We start from the raw sequence: 17,958 nt of genomic DNA, 5'->3' as shown, positions 1-17,958 counted from the left end.
GGCAGGTGCCCCCGGCCCCCGCCTGACCCCACCGGTTTCCTCTGCGGAAACAATCTGCGGCTGAGGGCTGCGCCCTGGCTCTCTGCCCGGCACCTCTGGTGCACCGACAGGAGGTTCCTGCCCACGATGCAGACATCTTCTTTTCCTGCCTTTCCAAAAGCATCGGAGAGGGAGGAGGTTCGTCCCGGAGGTCTGGGCGCAGGACCTAGGAGGAAGAGGTTACGAGGACACTGCGGGGAGCGGGCAGTGCCCTCTGGACAGACACAGCCCGGTGCCCGGCGGTCACCCTCCTTCCAGTGGACGTCCTCTCCCTTACACAGCCCATATAAAAATGAAGCAGCAGCAATTTTTATTGAGGGACCTAAACTGAAAATAGGTTTAGAACATAATTTAAAAAAATAAAACAGCAAAAGTAGCAAAAAATATATGACCTTTTTAAAAACATTTTCCTTTTTTTTCTTTTTTCTTTGTTTTTAATATATAGCGACTGATGCCTCCCAGCCACCAGGAGCATCTTACCCAACGGGTAAATCTCTGGCAACGACCCTTTTAAAAAGACATGTAAATATATACTCAGATTTATACACTTTGTGTTTTCTTCATAGCTATATACAAAGCCCCCGGTTCGGGGCTGGGCCCCAGGGCCACACGCTCTCCCGCCTTTGCCCCACCGTCCTCTGGCACCACGTATTTGGTCAGCAAAGCAAATTAGTATTGGAATTAATAAGCTACTGGCACCATCTATCGAGCAGAGGTTGCCTTCAATCGAGGCCCGAAGCATTGACCTCCTTACTGCTGTAGCCCTGAGGACAAGGCACCTGCCACCAGAATGCAAGGGGCTCACGGGTTAAGGTGAAACAGACAAAACCAACACAAGAAAGCTCGCGAAGCTCTGGCTCGCACGCCTGTCCGTCTCCCGCCGCCCCACCCTCCAGGCGGTGCCTGGTGGCAGGGAGGGGTCTTGGTCCAGCATTTGGGAGGGAATGAAGCATCCATCAGCAAGTACCTGCTTCTCTGCTCCTCTCTCTTGCCAGCAGGCTGAGAGGAAGAGGAGGAAGAGAGGTGAGCTCAGTGGGGTGAAGGCGGGCCACACGGCAAGGCCTCAAGTAGGCAGCCGGCTCCTGCCAGCAGGAAGGGGGGCAGGGACAGGCAGTGGGCCCAGCAGGGAGTCGTGGGTGAGGGTTGCAGTTGGCCATGGAGTCTGGGGAGGGGCGCGGTGGGTGGGAGTCAGCGTGGTTTGAGTCCGCCATTGGCAAGCTGGGCTGGGTGTCGGGGCAGACAGGGCTCCTCGGGCAACGGCTCATGAGAGAAGACGGAATCCTCCCCCGAGGAGCAGGTGGAGCTGCGGGTGTCGGGGAAGCTGGGGGAGTACTGGTCCAGGGGCATCGACAGGTCCAGGTACTCCTGCGACAAGCGAGACGAAGGCGCGATGGCCAGGTGCCTCCTCCCCGGGCCAGGGCGGCGCGAGCGCCGGAGGGTGCGCTGTGAGCAAAGGCAGCCTCACCTGGTTGGAAGTCAAGGCCACGATGCGGTCCAGGTCTTCCACCAGCTGCTTGAAGGTGGGTCTCTGCGAGGGCACGGCGTGCCAGCAGTCCCGCATCATCATGTACCTGCGGCAGGGGCATGAGGTCAGGGAGGAAGGACACGAGCAGAGGCATGACCAGGAGGGCCGCTCCCCCTGGGTGGACACCCTCTCGTCTAGTTCTCTGCCCCCCGGGCCTGGCTTCAGGGCCGCCAGCATCGCCTCGGGCTTACAGCTCGTTGGTGCAGTTACTGGGCTTGTCCATGCGATGACCCTCCTTCAGCAGCTTGAAGAGCTCCTCCACGGGCACGCCGGGATACGGGGAGCCGCCCAGAGTGAAGATCTCCCACAGGAGCACCCCGAAAGACCACCTGTGGATGAGCACGGAGCCCGGGGTCTCAGGGACCCAGCCCGAACCCCCTCGACCCCAACACAAGTCCCTCCTTCCAAGGGCAGGGCCGCGAGTCTGTGCGCAGAACAGACGGGGCTTTCTGGGAGCGAAGGGAACGAATACAATGTCCTGTTTTTTCCTTCATCCGTCCAGAGGGGACACAGGGCGTCACTGTACTGCAGTTCATCCCACGGTCCCGGCAAGCGCTTATTTCAGACTCACACATCACTCTGGTGGGTGTAGATCCGGTCAAACAGCGCCTCGGGCGCCATCCACTTCACGGGCAGGCGGCCCTGCAACAGCACGGGGAGGCTGAGGGTGGCCCGGGCAGGGCAGCGAGGGGACAGGCGGGCAGGGGCGGGGCCGGGAGCAGTGCCCGTGGGCAGCCCACCCCGCACCCCGCCTTGCGGGAAAAGCCAACCCGGGTCAGAGCAGGTGTGGCCGCGCCTGCCGCACTCACGTTCGTGGTCTTTTTATAGTAGTCGATGTGGTGGATGTCCCGGGCCAGGCCAAAGTCTGCGATCTTCATCACGTTGTCCTCTGTCACCAGGACGTTCCTGGCAGCCAGGTCTCGGTGGATACACTGCGGAGGGCGGGAGGGAGGTGAGGGAGCCCGAAGGCTCTAGGGGCCGCCAACCGTGAAACACGCCCACCCGGGAGTCTGGGTCCCCCTCTGCCCCGCGGGGACCTGCAGGCAGACCCACCCTGCCCGGCCACGCTGCGCTGCCCCTGAGCCCTCCCAGAACGTGCTCCTCTAGCTCGAGTCTCAGTCACTTCAGCAAACCCTCTGTCCCTGCCCCGCTCCAATGGCTGACGACCCTCTAAGCGGCCGGATCGCAGGGGCCCAGCACACCCAAGCGGTCAGGGCGCACACAGAGCCACCCTGTGCCCGCGCTCTCACAGCCGCCGTTCCTTTGCATCCCCGTAACGAAGTACGGTGCCAGTACTGCTGTTCTTACTTCGTACTGGGAAGACATACGATGCCGAGTAGCCGCCCGACGCTACGCGGAAAGTGGCCCAGACCTGACCCTGATCGGGTCTGACCCCGAGGCCGCTGGGCTGCACTTGTTCTCCCAACTCCAAGCTTCCCAGGGAGCCTCAAAGGGCACAAGGGGTCCGTGCCCAGCAGGCCCACGACTCCACCCAAGGATTGAAAGTCACAAGCTAGAGTGCCGGCAGGGCTCTGTTCCCACCCAGCTTCACCGGGGGACCGCGGGAGTGGGGGGCCTGCGGGCTCCACACCTTCTTAGAGGCGAGATACTCCATGCCTCGGGCCACCTGGTAGGCGCAGGAGACCAGGTCCCTGGAGGAGAGCTGCTCCTCGGGGCTGTGGCTGGGGTTGTAGCAGTACTCCAGCCCAGGCGGCCTGCGGGCCTGCAGGTACTCCCGCAGGTTGCCCTTGGAGGCGTACTCCACGATGACGTACAGCGGACCTGGGCACGGAAGGAGAGGCCATCAGGGCAGGCGGCAGGGGAGCGGCGTTAGCCTCCCCGCCAGGAAACCCACCCCCAGCGGCAGGCACACCACACCCAGCTTTGGGGGACCAGGGGAATTCATTCTATGCCTCAGAGAAAGTCAGGGAAATCATTCTTTCTAGCACAGTCCAGAAAGTTCCAGAACAATGTTGGGGTAGGAGCCCTAATTCAGACCACAGTTGCTTTCCTGTTCCTGTCCATAACCCGTGTGTGAATCTAGGTGCCCGTATTCTTGGAGGAACAACAAACCAGTGGGCATCGGCCCAGACCCGAGAACATTCCAACCTTTGCCACACCGGCCTCCCTTCAGCCCCTCCCTGCAGTGTGGCCGAGAGGGGCCGTGTCACTGGGACCCCAGCCCAGCTCCCCTCTGCCCCTGGCAGCACGAGGCCCACGCCCTGCCCCTGGCGCGGCACCCACCGTCCTGCGTGCAGGCTCCCAGCAGGTTGATGATGTTCTTGTGCTTCCCGATCATCTTCATCATCTCCATTTCTGAGATCAGGTCCGACAGGTCTTTCTCCGTTGCATCCGCTTTACACACAGACCAGAGAACGACAGGGACTCTTTACTTTTGGAAGGGAGGGAGGCAGGAGGAAGGCTGAGGGGGACGGACGGGGTGCATGCCCGAGGAGGCTTTTCCCTGGGGCCTGAGTCTCCCCACCCCACGGCCCTTCCACGTTTATTTTCTCTTCCCTCTCTTGGGAGCTGTTGTTGCAACCCATGGCGGTGAGTGGGCAGGGGACATGGGGAGGAATCAGCAGGCGACGGGCTCTGGAATGAGCACCTGACACAGCCCAGACTGACACCAAGAAACAGAGCAGGATCACAGTGACACCGGGTGCCCAATGCCCCTCCACTCTGGGGAGCCCGAAGCAAGCGGGGTAGCAGGTGTGGGCAGTCACAGCCCCGAGGTGGTGTTCTGCGGGCCTGAGGCCCCCAGTGTGCTTGGAAAGGGAAAGGACTGCTTTTGCACTTACACTTCAACATCTTCACGGCCACTTTGGTCACTCGGTTGGGTTTGTCCTTGTCCAGCCCAATGGCCTCGGCCAACACCACCTGCCCAAAGCAGCCCTCTCCCAGGGGTTTGCCTAAGACCAGTCTTTGGGGGGAAACAGAGAGTGGCGTAAGCGCGGGCTGGGCAAGTTCAAGCCTCGGCAGGGCCCCCCACCTCCACCTCTCGGTACTTCACCCAGCTGAGAGTAGAACGCGGAAATGATTATTCCTGGAGGCATTTCACGAGCCTTCACCCCCCAGGTCTCAGCGTACACACCTCCCACCGTGAGGACAAGGCCAAGGAGAGCTGGGGTCAGAGCGTTACCTGTCCCGGGGCAGCTCCCAGCGAGGGTCTTCGGGAAGCTCATACTCAGAGACCCCCGCGAGCATGGGGGTCCCGCTGGAGGAGAGCCTCGAGGGCCGAACCAGAAGAACCCCGGAGTTCATGGAGGCGCTGGAGTCAGCCGACACCTGCAGGGAAGAGTGGGGTCACCCTTCTAGCAAGGACAGGGGAAGTGGCAGCCGGGCTTCCCAGCAACGGCAGAGGCGAGATTCTGTGCATCTGATACTCCTGCCCCGAGGCAGAGCGGTGGAGAGACCGCCAGGGCCAGAAGACCCAGGTTCTGGGACTGGCCTTTCTGGGCTCCACCTTACTCACCTTTAAGATGAGTAGCCCAAAGGAACCTAGGCCGGCTGGACGCTTTGTAACTTATCATCGCAATAACAACTCTGCTCTTGTCCTGATTCTTTGTGAAAACCCTGCCTCTGCTTACAGATTGTTCTGGGTGAATGGTCACTCTCACGCACACCTTCACCTCCCGGGCCGTCTCCCCCCGTGAGGGGAGGGTGGGCACACCGCGGGGCGAGGGCAGTGGGGGCCGACTCAGGTCCCCTTCTCCACCCGATGCCTCTGCACCTCCAACCTGCCCCCAGGACGGTTCCAATGCCACCAAAGGCACATTCAGTCCAGACAGGACGGTCTCCTAGTCCACGTGCTGGGGGGGAGGGGGGACTTGCATTGGGCTGTGGGGGGGTGGGATTCACAGGCTAGACCAGCTTGAAACCCACTCTGGGGCACTCAGCTAAGGAAGTTCCACTGTGCCCTGCCCAGAAGCCAGGAAGCAAAGCCAGAGGCGGCAGGTTAGGATCAGCGGAGGGCAGGGTGGAGGAGGGCCCTGGGGAAGCCCCCGGGGGCACGGGGAGAGGGCGGTGCCCAGCGTGCGAATCCCCCATCTACTTTCTGTTACCTGTCTGCGCAGGGGGATGCTCTTGGCCAGCTTGTGCACAGCCATCTGGCTGTGGAAGTCGCTCTTCTTGGTGCCACTCTTCATCTTGTAGATGATGACGGAGCCCACCATGCAGGAGATGAGGAAGGCCCCCGTGCAGTAGATGATGATCTCCAGGTACAGGGGCGAGGTCATCACCGCCGGCCTCTCCTCCAGGGCTGGGTCGGTGTGAACAGGGTGTTAGCAGGCTCTGGGGCCCCGTCCGCAAGGGGGACAACACCCGTCTCCTGTCCCCTGGGGGCTTTTAGGGAGGAGAAGGACCACACTAGGTTCTAGCCAGGACTGGGATTCTGGCACTGAGAGGACTGGGCACCCTGGGATCTCTGGGGCTTCCCTAAACTGACTCGAACCCCGTAGGAGGGACGGACCACAGCCATCCTGCTGCTGAGTCCCACCCCGTGCACTCCTGAGCCCCCTGTTCAGCTGGGCTCCTGGCCTAGACGTTACCCGGACCCTGCCAGGGGCGGCCGAGAAGTCACTTCTGAATGGCTTTCTGGGTCTCTCTGTGGACACGTGGCGGAGCCTCAGCACCGTGTGCATTCACTTATCACGGAAGCCAGCAGGTGCGAGGGCGGGGCCAGAGCCTTGTTCGTTTCTGCGCGCCACAGCACCTGGCCGCGGTGGCACTCACAGAGTGAGGACAAATGAAGGGAGAGGCTGCCAGCCTGTGTCCCGACTATCCGTCCCACCTCGAATCTGTGTCACGTGTCAAATCAGACAGGTACATGTTTACACCTGGCCAAGCCACAGGCACAGCTGACAATTTCCAAACATGTCTGGACTATTCTAGATATAAAAAAATCAACTTTTTTGCAGTTCTTGAGATTTCTACTCACAGATCCCAACTCCTAAAACTTAAGAAGGAAATGCACAGGGGCAGGGAGGGGGTTGGCACTGTTTTATTCTCTCCTCCCACTTTCCATTTGGAATCCTCCCCAGGGCCACAGAGGCCAAGCCTGTGTAGCCCGGCCTCCCCTGAGCAGGCAGCTGAGTGGCCTTCGCCCCGGCACACACAGCGCCGCTTCACGGAACACGCCCTGCCCCGCCGAGTCCTCCTCCCCAACCCTCCCGGTAAGACACACCGGCCAGCCACGGAGGCGGCACCCTAGGGACCCTTCCAGACAGGCACAAGGCTCGACCCCAGACTGAGCCCGGAGCAGAATGTCCCCAGGCCCGACAAGGAGCCGGCAGCGCTGCAGGTGGGAGAAGTGTCTCTGTTTCATTTCCCCCCATGTTGAGAACCAAAGACGACGGACAGAGGGCACAGACAGGACAGAGACAGGGACGGTGATAAAAACAGAACGCTTCTCCACCTCAGGCAGGGGCACCGTGGGCCTGCTGGGCAAGCGGGGCAGGGGGGAGGGGGGAGGGAGGAGGGGCAGTGCCAGCAGGAAAAAGGACAGAGCAGCCCCCAGACCCACATGCAGGACTCTCCAAGAGGCAGCCACAACCCTGCGGTCACCAGCCCACCACCCGCAGCAGGCCATAGGCTCCTTCCTTCCTGGGTCAGCGTGCGACCTCCCCTCTTGGGATAGGAGAGGTGGTGGCATCAGCTAAAGAGGAGAAACGGGCATTGTCACCCTCCTGCGGCCACCCGGGACAGGCCTTACTGAAAGCACCTCGAGTTCACTTGTCTGGGTAGAGCCCCATCTCCTCCAAAGGCAGAGGACGGCAGTGTGGACGGGTGGGCTCATGCTGTTCCTTGCAAGCAGCAAGCCCCTCTTGGCAGAGGGCGTGCGTTCAGGGAAGGGGCAGGTGGGGCCCTTTCTGAGACCTCTGGGACTGGCCAAAAAGGATCGTGTAATTCAGATGCTCCGCATGGAGGAGGGCAAGCTGCTGGACCCCAGGACGGAAGGAGCCTGCCCTGGCGCGGAGCCCAGCTGCAAGTTACCCAGAGCCCGCGCATGCATCGCACGGGCCGGGGGGGAGCCAGAGGCAGGAACGCAGGCGGGAGCCTCCTGCGCCTGCAAAACGAAGGAAGCTCCTGTGTGAGCCGAGAGGAGGCAGCCCTCAAAGCCGGAGAAGGAAGGGGCAGGTGGCAGGCAGGAGCCCCTTCCTCTGTGTCTCCCCCAGCCCCGCAATGCATGCTCCCCCCGTGCCCGCGGCGAGGGCAGGGCACTGAGAGGAGAGGTGCGTGTATACCTTCCAGCACGGTCAGCCATGCAGAGTGGTGCGAGAGTCCGATAGAGTTACCCGCCAAGCACGTATACTCCCCCGCGTCCTCAAAGGAGACATTCCTTAAGTGAAGCACTTCCATCTCCTTGTCGGTGGTGTTAACTCCGGCAGTCTAGAAGAGACAACGGAAGGAAAATGGACACGCACCGGGCGCGAGACCCCCCAGAGACACAGAGGGAGGGAGGGCGACGGGGCGCGGGGAGGAAAACCAGAGAAGAAACGCTCCCCAGCGTCTGCTTTGCAGCAAGGAACAGACAGCAACCACCAGGCAGCGAAACCTGTTAGAGGAAGAGGGCGAGACCCTGGGGCGGGGGGGGGGTCCGCAGACCTGAGGACACGGCGGTTACGACCCTTCACCAACGCTGGCAGCCCGGCCCGGCCGAGCATGCGGCGGCGGGCGGCATGGAGAAATGGGGCCGGCGCGCGGGGGCTGCTTGGTTTCGGGGAAGGAGAGTCAGGGGCACACACAGGAGGGTGGCAGGGCACTGCAGTCGCACACACACACGCTAGGCCTGCGGGCACTGCCCATCCACCCTCCGCTCACACTTGCAGTCTGAACCATCATTCACGACACAGCAAGACCGTGTCCCCACGAGACCACGCACGGACCGGACACGCACACGGCCCAGGAACACACAGGAGGTCCGGAGGGAGCCAGCAGACACCAACACAGCACCAAACCAAGCCAGCCGCCCGGGCCGGGCATTTTTCCATGGCTCTGGGCGCTACAAGTGCAGCAGGACAACAGGGAGAGTCCGGCGGGGCACGCGCCCAGCAGCCGGGGCCTACACCCAGTTCCCAGCACAGGGTCCCGTCCGTCTCCCCGTTACCTTTTGCCACAGGTCTGGTGACAGTGAGCCACGCAGACTGGTTAGCTTCACCAATATAATTGGAAACCTTACACACATACTCCCCGCTCTGGGCCTCTGTCACATTGAACAGGGTCAGCACCTCCGCATCCGAGCTATTAATCCCCGAATGCTGGAACAAACCAACGACACACCAGTCAGTTGGGCAAACGCCCGAGATGTGGCCACACTACGCTCCCGTGTCAATTCCAGGCGGGCCTGGGAAGCTGAGGCGAGGGAGACGTTCAGTGGCAGTTACCATCTTTCCCTCTTTAGCAGGACAAGACAAACGGGCTGCAAACGTCCAAAGTGTTTCATTGGGAAAACAAAAACAAAAACTCTGCTTCGAATCAACTGTCCTGTTTGTGTTCAACGCCCTCCTCCAGGACTGCGGCAGGGGCTGTGAATGGACACGGTGGCCGCGGGCCCCTTGCCCCGGCCACTGCCCCGTCCCCTAGAGCAGTTTCAACACCAGCAGCAAAGAGAAGGGACGGAGGGATGGACGGCAAATCTCTGGGACAGCCAGGCCAGGGAGGATGAGGTCTAGCTCTGGGACAAGGAGGTAAACAACCTTCCCAGCCTCTGGTGACTTCCTGTCGCGAGATCCGCTGGCGATTTGGGCAATTAGCTTCCCTGGATTAATGGAGCATTCGGGGAAAGGCAGACAGTGAATGTCTGGGAGTGAGAGGAGACAGGAAGAAAATGCCATTACTCCTCATTCGGCTCAGAATTTACAGGTGGCATTTGTTTTTCCAATTCTAAGTAAGGCATGCCCTTGTCAGTCACCCCAACTGCCAGAAAGGTCGTTAATTTGGGAAGCAGGGCGGAGATTGGGACATCCTTGCTTGAAAGGCTTGGGTTCTGGACAAAAGGCAGGAGTCCACATTCCGTCCTCGAGCAGCTGACCCTGCGGCCCCACAACATCCCTCTGGAAGCTCTTTGGAAACCCACAGGGCCCACCCCCCAGCCCTCTGTTCCCCACTCACCCCGACTCTAAACTGTCCCTGGTTCTGGGCAACGTGGCTAGTCCCTGCTCAGAGGGAGGGTGTGCCTGAAGGCTATCGCGTGACCCTGATCCCGGGCACTGAGCCTGCCCATGGGAACTTGAGCCCCGGAGACGCTGGTCCCCACCCAGCACGCTGGTCTCCACCCAGCACGCTGGCCCATGGACACCGGGGGCCCAGTTTACCTTCAAGATCTGGACGTAGGGCAGGTTGTCGGGACCAATCTTGCTCCCATTCACCTCGATGTGCTTTAGCCACTGGATGTGAGGCTGGGGGTCGCTGTACACCTTACACATGAACTCCACGTTGCTGCCCAGGGCCACCGTCTTGTTGGCAGGCAACCCCGCCTGCAGGATGGGCCGGTGCGGGGACCGCTCTGTGGAAGAACGGAGAGGAGAGGCTTGTCAGGCGCTGCCATGCCTGGTCCAGGCTAACGAGAGCGTGCCCACCCAGCGCCCCCCAAGCTTCCCAGTGGTTGGCAGGGCACCTCCTGGGGCTTCTGCTGAGCCCCAGGCCCCCAAACCTGAGCTAGGAAAAGGGACACCCTCCCTTCAGCCCTAAGCCATCCTCCAAGGCAATGCAGACTTATCTACAGGCATAGTGAACCCCTCTCGCCTTAGTGGATAACGTTACAGCAGACCTCCGCATGGCCTACTTCTCCTTAAGCAAAACTGGAGAGTCACTTCTAGACTCCTGCTGAACAAGGTGTGTTCCCGGAGCACGGCACCAGCGTCACCTCAGTAGCTTGTTCCAAATGCAGAATCGCCTCCCCTGCCCCAGACCTCCCGGATCACAATCTCCTTTTTAGACGATATCATCAAAACCAAGACAGACGCTGCCTGTGAGACTCTGTACCTTGGAATCTCTAGGGAATAAAACCTCTAGAAGGAACAGATTGCAGTCATCGCCCCGAGAGGCATGGTGTCCTTCCTAGAGTCTCCTGTGGTGACCTCAACTGGACTCGGGTCTGGAGTTCTGCACTGACAAGGTATCTGAGCTCTCGGAGCCTGCACATGGGTGCTCTCGGGTATACCAGAATAACGATGCCAACCTTGCAGCAGTAGTATTTAGAGAGCCTAGCACATTGCTGTGCTCACTATGCGACAGCTATGCTTACGCCTTTTGTTTTGTTTTGATTTTTGGAGACCAGGTCTCATGCTGTTGCCCAGGCTAGAGTGCAGTGGCATCATCATAGCTCACCGCAACCTCACACTCCTGGGCTCAAGGGATCCTCCTGCCTCAGCCTCCCGAGTAGCTGGGACCACAGGCGCACGCCACCACGCTGGCTTTTTTTTTTTTTTTTTTTTTAATTTTCTAGAAACAATGTCTTACTATGTTGCCCAGGCTGGTCATGAATATTATGCCACATTTAACATCACGACACCAGCCACCTCCTTCCGGACAAACTAGCAACAGCACCTTCTATTTCACGGCAACACACAGCTTTGAGATGTATATTACTGTCTGATGCTCTTAACTCCATTTTACAGGTAAGAAAGGTGAGGCTCCAAAGCGGGAAGTGGCCTGTTCTAGGTGACAAAGCTATTATAGTAAGTGCCACACGCTATACTATGCCGCTAAGAAACCTGGACACTGCAGCTGTTTTCTCCAAACCTCCTCCCTCTTAAGCTCTAACCTGGCCACTCCTGCTGCCTTTGCCTTTTTTTTTTTCTTTTCTGAGACAGTCTTGCTCTGTTGCCCGGGCTAGAGTGCCGTGGCGTCAGCCTAGCTCACAGCAGCCTCACACTCCTGGGCTCAGGTGATCCTCTTGCCTCAGCCTCCCAAGCAGCTAGGACTACAGGTTCACAGCTAATTTTTCTATTTTTAGTAGAGATGGGGTCTTGCTCTTGCTCAGGCTGGTCTCAAACTCCTGACCTTATGTGATCCTCCCGCCTCGGCCTCCCAGGGTGCAGGTGTGAGCCACCGCGCCCGGCCTGCCTTCGCCTTCTTACCCACGACATCGAGCTGGTAGGTGTGGTTAATGCTGCCGTACTCGTTTTCCACGATGCAGGTGTAGTTGCCCTTGTCAGAGGGCACCACGGAGTCCATTATGATGCTCCAGGTGGCGTAACGGACCTGAGGGAAGCACAGCAGCGGCTCCGTGGAGGGTCTGGAGGGAGCACAGGCAGCGAGGGTGCCGTGCACGGACCCCCCGGGTCAGAGCGGCACGCAGCCCCAGGCTGCAGCCTCGGCAGGACAGGGTGCAGAGCGCCCCGCCCCCGGCCTATTCACACTCTGAAAGAACACTCAGGACGACTGGCAGATGGGCATGGGGACTTGGGAGTCTTCACCGTGGAATTCAAGGCCATCTGTGATCGGGACAAATGCGCCTTCTGAAAAGTCTCCCAAATACGCCAGGAGCGTTCCCAACTGGCACACCTCTGTCCGTGCCATTCCCGCGCCTGGAGCGGCTCTCCTGCTGAGAGTCTGGCCTGCCTGCCCCTGACATCTCATTTCCAAAACCATCTCCTCCAGCCCAATCTCTGGTCAGAACTGTTCTCACCCCTCCCTCTGTCTACTGAAGCACCGATCCCACTCTGCCTTCTACGATGGATGCTCTGGACACAGGACGTTCTGCTAGACTGGAAAATCTTTACGGGCAGGAACATTTGGAGCACAGTGCCTTACACACAGTAAGTGCTTGGTGAATCAATTTAAAATGTTTCCCTATTCTTTCTTTCTGTTTTTTTTTTTTTTTTTTTTTTGGAGACAGAATCTTTCTTTGTCACCCAGGCTAGAGTGCAGTGGTATGATCATAGCTCACTGCAACCTCCAACTCCTGGGCTCAAGTGATCCTCCTGCCTCAGCCTCTCAAGTAACTGGGACTACAGGTGTGTACCACCATGCCCAGCTTATTTTTCTATTTTCAGTAGAGACGGGGTCTCACTCTTGCTCAGGCTGGTCTCGAACTCCTGAGCTCAAGAGATCCTCCTACCTCGGCCTTCCAGAGTGCTAGGATTACAGGTGTGAGCCACCGCGTCCGGCCCCTCTGCTTTTCTTATACACGATTATTGAGAAAAGAGAAGCTAGGTGAGATGAGAAAAAAACAGGGACTCGATGGATAATCAGAGACTCTAAAGAGGGACTACAAGGAAGATGTTCTTCCGACAGATATAAATGGGCAAAGGACACAACAATCTATATAAGAGGAAATGAAAATTGCTTATTAAAATATGAAAATTCTAACTTCATTAATAAGTGAAATAATACATAAAAGAACATGAAATATAGCAGTCCCCCCTTCTCCATGGGGGATGCGTCCCAAGACTCCCAGTGTAAGCCTGAAACTACAGCTAGTTACAAAGCCTATACACACTAGGTCTTTTGCTATACATACATATCTATGGTATAGTTTAATTTATAAATTAGGCACAGTAAGGGATTAATAACAAGGGCTAATAATAAAATAGAACAATTATACTATAATAAAAAGTTATGTGAATGTGGTCTCTCTCAAAATAAAGGTATTTTATACTGTACACCCCTATTTTTGGTCCGTGGTAGTGACATAGCAGTTACTAGGCTTTCATCCACCAAATCTGTTGGCAAAGGTGTAGTGAATCGGCTCCGCTATGGGAGGGTGAGTTAATTATCTCTTTCAATAAAATAACTGGGTAGCATGCATCAAGGGCTTAAAAAATGCTTATACCCTTTGACCTAGTAGTTTCATTTCTAGCAATCTATCCTAAGGAACAACACTGTAAAATACCGCTGAAGAGATTTGTTGCAATGTTATTTATAAAAGTGAAAAACTAGAAAATACCTAATATCACAAAATAGTCTGTGATATTTTGCCATGAAAAATTATCATTCAAACACTCATGCTTGAAATACAACATAAAAAGACTCATGAGGTTACCAAACAAGATAAGAAATTAAACACATGATGTAATTAACTGTAAAAACCGTATACACAGAAAAAAGACTGAAAGGATTTTTTAACTGCATTTGCATTTTTTTGTATTTAAAATTTGTAAGAATGCATTATCCGTAGAGTTAAGAAACTATTATTTAAAACAATGGAAAGCATATAATAAGGATTTTCTAACTGAGTTTCTCCCATTCCTCTTATTCTAACTTGCACATACACACACGTACCTTGTAGCCTCCAATCCTGTGGTCGGGTTTGAATTCTTTGCCGTTTTTCAGCCAGCGCAGCGTGGGGTTAGGTGTCCCGCTGGAAGGGCATTTGAACTTCACCGTCTTGGCCGCTGGCACGGCGTGCAGCTTCTTCTCCATCTTTTCTGGGGACGTCCAGTATGGAGCTACAGCTGTCCAGGCAAAGCCGAGAGAGACAGGTGGGGACAGAGACAGCGGCAGGTCAGGCTCCGGGGCCGGGGCCCAGCGGTGTGCCCGCACCTGTGAGCGATGCCTGGCACACGCCACCACAGGCCCGCCAGCCCACATGCCCTTTCCGCATCCTCTCCACCCCCTAAGCCCAACGCCCAGGCCCGAAGGGCAGTAAGGTAGGAAACAGTGTCTCACGCATACGGTTTGGTTTGGTGTTATCTGTCTCTTTCTCCTCTGAAGAGGAGTCATCATCGTCATCGTCGTCCTCCGAGGAGGGGAGAGCATCTACGGGAAGGAGAAGGGGCACTGAGGTGCCTCCGAGGGGCCTCTCGATTCGCGTCCACATTGACAGTCACCCCGATGAGGCCAGTGCAGTCACAGATGAGCACGGACAGCCCTCCCCGTAAGGACCCCTGGGCCCACTTTTCCCTTAGTGACGATCTCTCTTGGTGGGACAGAAACTGATCGTTTCAGAGCCGGGTGTTCCTGTCCTTGCACAACCCACTGCACTGCCCCTCTCTGCCCAGAAGCCGTTACCCTGGGTGGCTCCACCAGGGTCAGCTGTTCCTCTTTAATTTTCATTCCATCCTGCATTCAGAGGCTCTCACTCAACTCACGGTGCCACCCGGACACGCTGGGTCTCAGAACTAGCACAGACAGGGCAGCTGTATCCTTTGGCCCGCCAGCCACTGGGAGACCCAGGCAGATCTCGGCACACGATGACTAGATGCTGTTTCCAAAGCATGGGCTGAACAACCTACGGCTAGAACCTTCCTAGCACGTGTCTGCTACAGGTTGGGGGCCGCCCTCCTTAACCAGAGCAGACGGGAGCTGCTGCACAGCCTGCAGCTGCCAGCACCACTCCCAGCAGGTATCCACCCCTGGTGAGGACAGGCCTGACACACGTGTGGTCACCAGTCAGGGCTCAGGCCACATCTCTCTCCACTCCTTCCTAGCAATTCTGGGGAGCTGGTGCCAAGCTTACACCCTGAAGGTACACAAATGGCACAAAGAAAATTTCAGCTCCACTGCCTTGAATCCTAGTTTTGTGAAAGTCACGTTCTCTAAAGCGGCAGATTCTCCAAGTCACAGAGCTCTAGGGTTCACTGGCTGCCCTACCACGGAAGCTAGAGGATTTTCCATAAAGCCTGTGGACATGGCAGTGCCCCTGGGTCCTGCCCCAGCGCGGCAGGGACCTCACCACACATTTGGGGGCTCTGAGCACGGGAGTGACGGGACGGAAGCTGGCCGAGCCCCACTTAGCATCCTGGAGGCCTTGGCAAGCCCTGGTGCAGAAATGACAGGGTCTCAAGGCCCCAAGAACATCAGCAATCACCTCCAAGGCGGATCTTGGAAGCCCCAGATCTCTGGCCTGGGCCGGCCCCACCTGGTCCCTCTGAGAGCTAAGCCACGCGGCGGGCAGGGCGCGATGTTAGTGGGCAGCAGTTTCCGAAGCAGAGTGAGGGCAGATCATGGAGGGGAGGAGGTTCACCTCCCCTGAAACTGGCAGAGAGGGCTGGAGGGTAGGTCCAGGGACAGGGCAGGGCAGGGCTTGGCTACCAACCTGAAACATTGACGGAGAAGTAGGTGGTATCACTGCCCGAGGGGCTGCTGGTCACGCAAGCGTAGAGGCCGGAGTCCGCGGGCACGGAGTCCCGCACCTCCACCTCCTCCCCCGTGATGCGGGTGCGGTTGCTTTCCACCAGCTGCACCCCGTCCCGCAGCCAGTTGATGCTCTGCACATCGTCCCGCAGCCGGCAGCGAAGCTGCAGCAGGTCACCAGGGTGGACCAGGAAGGACTCCACTTCCACAGGGGCGCCCCAGGGCTTGGCTGCAGCCACCCACGGGGGCGGGAAGGGGAACCGAGGGACCGAAGAGGAAGAGAGGGAGAGGGAAGGAGGGGAGAGAGAAAGGGAGTTACGCCAGCCACACTGAGCCGCAGGGTCCCGGGCGTCACTTAGTCGAGGCTAAGAGCCGGGCAGGTGGGAGTGGGAGTATGGGTCAGTCGGGAACGGCTGGCTGCCCGGGAAGCCCCGTGTCTTTTCCGCCCCACTCCTCCAAAAGTCAAAGGAAGAAAGAGGCAAAGTTAGGAAGCAGCTGCAGCAGCATTAAGCAGATCACATTTCGCTTCCCTCCTTCCTGGGGGAAAGGTCGGCCCTGTCCAGGACTTCTGTGTCTGGAGCGCCCCTCCCCACACGCTGGGTTCTTTGCCAACAACAGCCACTTCCCAGAGGGACACCCCAGTTCCCTCTGGCTAGCTCAGCCTCGCCCCTCTCCCCAGGAACAGCTGAACAAACCTCACCCCTCAAACACCCAGCTGCCCCCACCCAAGTCCAGAGAGGGCAATTTGCCAACCGAGGGACGATGGGGGCTTCACGTGATTCGGCAAGTGTGGGGGCCTGGCCCCGCTGCGAGTCAGATGCACGTACGGGGGGGACGGCCCAGGGAGAGGTCAGCTCGGGGGAGCCTCTCGCTGACAGGTGTCGGCCGGGGGACTTGGAGCTGCTGACTGCGTTGGGACCGGAGGCCGCAGCTGCTGTGGAGCCCACACTTGCTCTGGTGGCAGCAGCAGCCGCACACAAAGCTCCTTTCTCCTCATCCCGCTGCCAGGCGCACCCCGCACGCCCCCTGCCCCTGCCACTCCCCTGTCCCCGGGTGGCAGGGCTGGACCTGCCCAGGCGTCCACAGCGCACAGGATCCAGCGCTGTCGAGAGCGCCCACTCCTCCCCTAACCCGCACCTATGCACGTGTCCACGGCCTGGGCCCTGACCCACCTGAGTCTACCGCCCTGGGCTGTAACCCGTCTCCTGAACACCAGCCCCCGTTCCTCTCAAGGGAAAATGAAGTCTCTATCTCCTTTTGGGATCTTCAAACACCCTCCTGGCACCTTCCTTGACCAGCAGAATGTACCTGGTGTCTCTCGAGCCTCCCACCTGACTTCTGTCCCCTGCCTTGGACAGGCCTCCTTTCGCACCCTACGCAGCTCCCGGGAACAACTTGCAGGTCCCTGACACCAGGCTCTGAAACACATCATGCTCTCCCGCAGCCTCTGCTGTGGCTCACGGTGGCCCTGGCTCTCACCACTCATTGTCATCTCAGCCTAGCTGGTGGCTCCCCCTGGACCAGGCTGGGATAGGTGGCCTCCCTGTGCAATTGTCACACTGAAGGGCAGGCCCCTTCCTCAACCAAGGGCCGGGCGTGGGGATGTGTCACAGGTACCTTCAAACCCCCAGCACCCGAGAGCTGCTGCGTCTGTGCTTGCTGCATAAACGGCACAGGTACCGCCACGCCGTCTTCCCGCTGCCTACCTGTCTGAGCTCTTTCGTCCTTCTCCCCCGCCCATTTTAATGACCATCTTTCCGAAATGCACAACAGGTTTCCCCTAGAAACCTTACAAATGAGCACAGGCGTCCCGAGCGCAGGGGACTCGGAGTGGTTTTCCTGGGAGGGGCTGAGGCTGCAGGCCCTGCCCGTGTCAGCCCAAGCTCTGTGTGAAATACTGGGACATCAGAAACGGGGGGTCCAGCAACCACTAGGCCAGTTTATTTTTGTGAATCCACTTAAGAGGGACACCACAAAGGTGAGCAGACCACACGACTGATTAAAAATAAGCTTTTGTGGGTCTTAGAGAAAGTTATTCTTGCCATTTCCAATGGCTTGTGGTTTTGCCAAGCGAAGGTAGAAGAAAAGCATTTTAGACTCGACCCTTAAGGGAAACAGCAGACACTCCTATTGATCAAATCTCATTTCCCTCAAATGACCTCACTGATTAAATATTTTGCAGCTCCTGATCTGTAGGAGCGGAGGCTTGGTCAACAGTACACTCGAATTCTCAGCCTCTGGCATCACAAAGCTTATTTGGACAGGTCCCAGAGGCAAAAAGCAGCCCTCAAAGACAAAAACACAGCAAGAACCCCCAGGCCGTCCCCCCACCCAGGGAAAGCAAAGGAACGCTGAGACCTGCTCCTGGCTGA

At 58.0% G+C, this 17,958-nt stretch overlaps 1 protein-coding gene across 9 annotated transcripts in view; it reads right to left on the bottom strand.

Moving 5' to 3' along the window:
* Nucleotides 1-326: 326 nt before the first annotated feature.
* FGFR1 (fibroblast growth factor receptor 1) overlaps nucleotides 327-17,958 on the bottom strand; it is a 47,730-nt gene continuing 30,098 nt past the window's right edge. For 2 of the 9 annotated variants that reach the window (XM_045535849.1, XM_045535851.1), the window contains exons 3-18: nucleotides 15,549-15,815; nucleotides 14,180-14,269; nucleotides 13,793-13,965; nucleotides 11,647-11,770; nucleotides 9,880-10,070; nucleotides 7,810-7,954; nucleotides 5,623-5,825; nucleotides 4,707-4,852; nucleotides 4,366-4,487; nucleotides 3,809-3,919; nucleotides 3,156-3,346; nucleotides 2,374-2,496; nucleotides 2,136-2,206; nucleotides 1,756-1,893; nucleotides 1,505-1,610; nucleotides 327-1,404 (exon numbers count right to left, since the gene is read on the bottom strand). In XM_045535849.1, coding sequence (XP_045391805.1) covers nucleotides 1,228-1,404; nucleotides 1,505-1,610; nucleotides 1,756-1,893; nucleotides 2,136-2,206; nucleotides 2,374-2,496; nucleotides 3,156-3,346; nucleotides 3,809-3,919; nucleotides 4,366-4,487; nucleotides 4,707-4,852; nucleotides 5,623-5,825; nucleotides 7,810-7,954; nucleotides 9,880-10,070; nucleotides 11,647-11,770; nucleotides 13,793-13,965; nucleotides 14,180-14,269; nucleotides 15,549-15,815 — 2,378 coding nt within the window. In that variant the 3' untranslated portion in view covers nucleotides 327-1,227. The remainder of the gene's footprint in view (nucleotides 1,405-1,504; nucleotides 1,611-1,755; nucleotides 1,894-2,135; nucleotides 2,207-2,373; nucleotides 2,497-3,155; nucleotides 3,347-3,808; nucleotides 3,920-4,365; nucleotides 4,488-4,706; nucleotides 4,853-5,622; nucleotides 5,826-7,809; nucleotides 7,955-9,879; nucleotides 10,071-11,646; nucleotides 11,771-13,792; nucleotides 13,966-14,179; nucleotides 14,270-15,548; nucleotides 15,816-17,958) is intronic. The other 7 variants (XM_045535853.1, XM_045535854.1, XM_045535852.1 and 4 more) reach the window with 7 other exon arrangements.

The sequence above is a fragment of the Lemur catta genome, chromosome 22 (assembly GCF_020740605.2).
Source record: "Lemur catta isolate mLemCat1 chromosome 22, mLemCat1.pri, whole genome shotgun sequence".
Lineage (NCBI taxonomy): Eukaryota > Metazoa > Chordata > Mammalia > Primates > Lemuridae > Lemur > Lemur catta.
The sequence above is the reverse complement of the archived record's forward strand: the minus strand, read 5'-3'. Positions and strand labels throughout refer to the sequence as shown.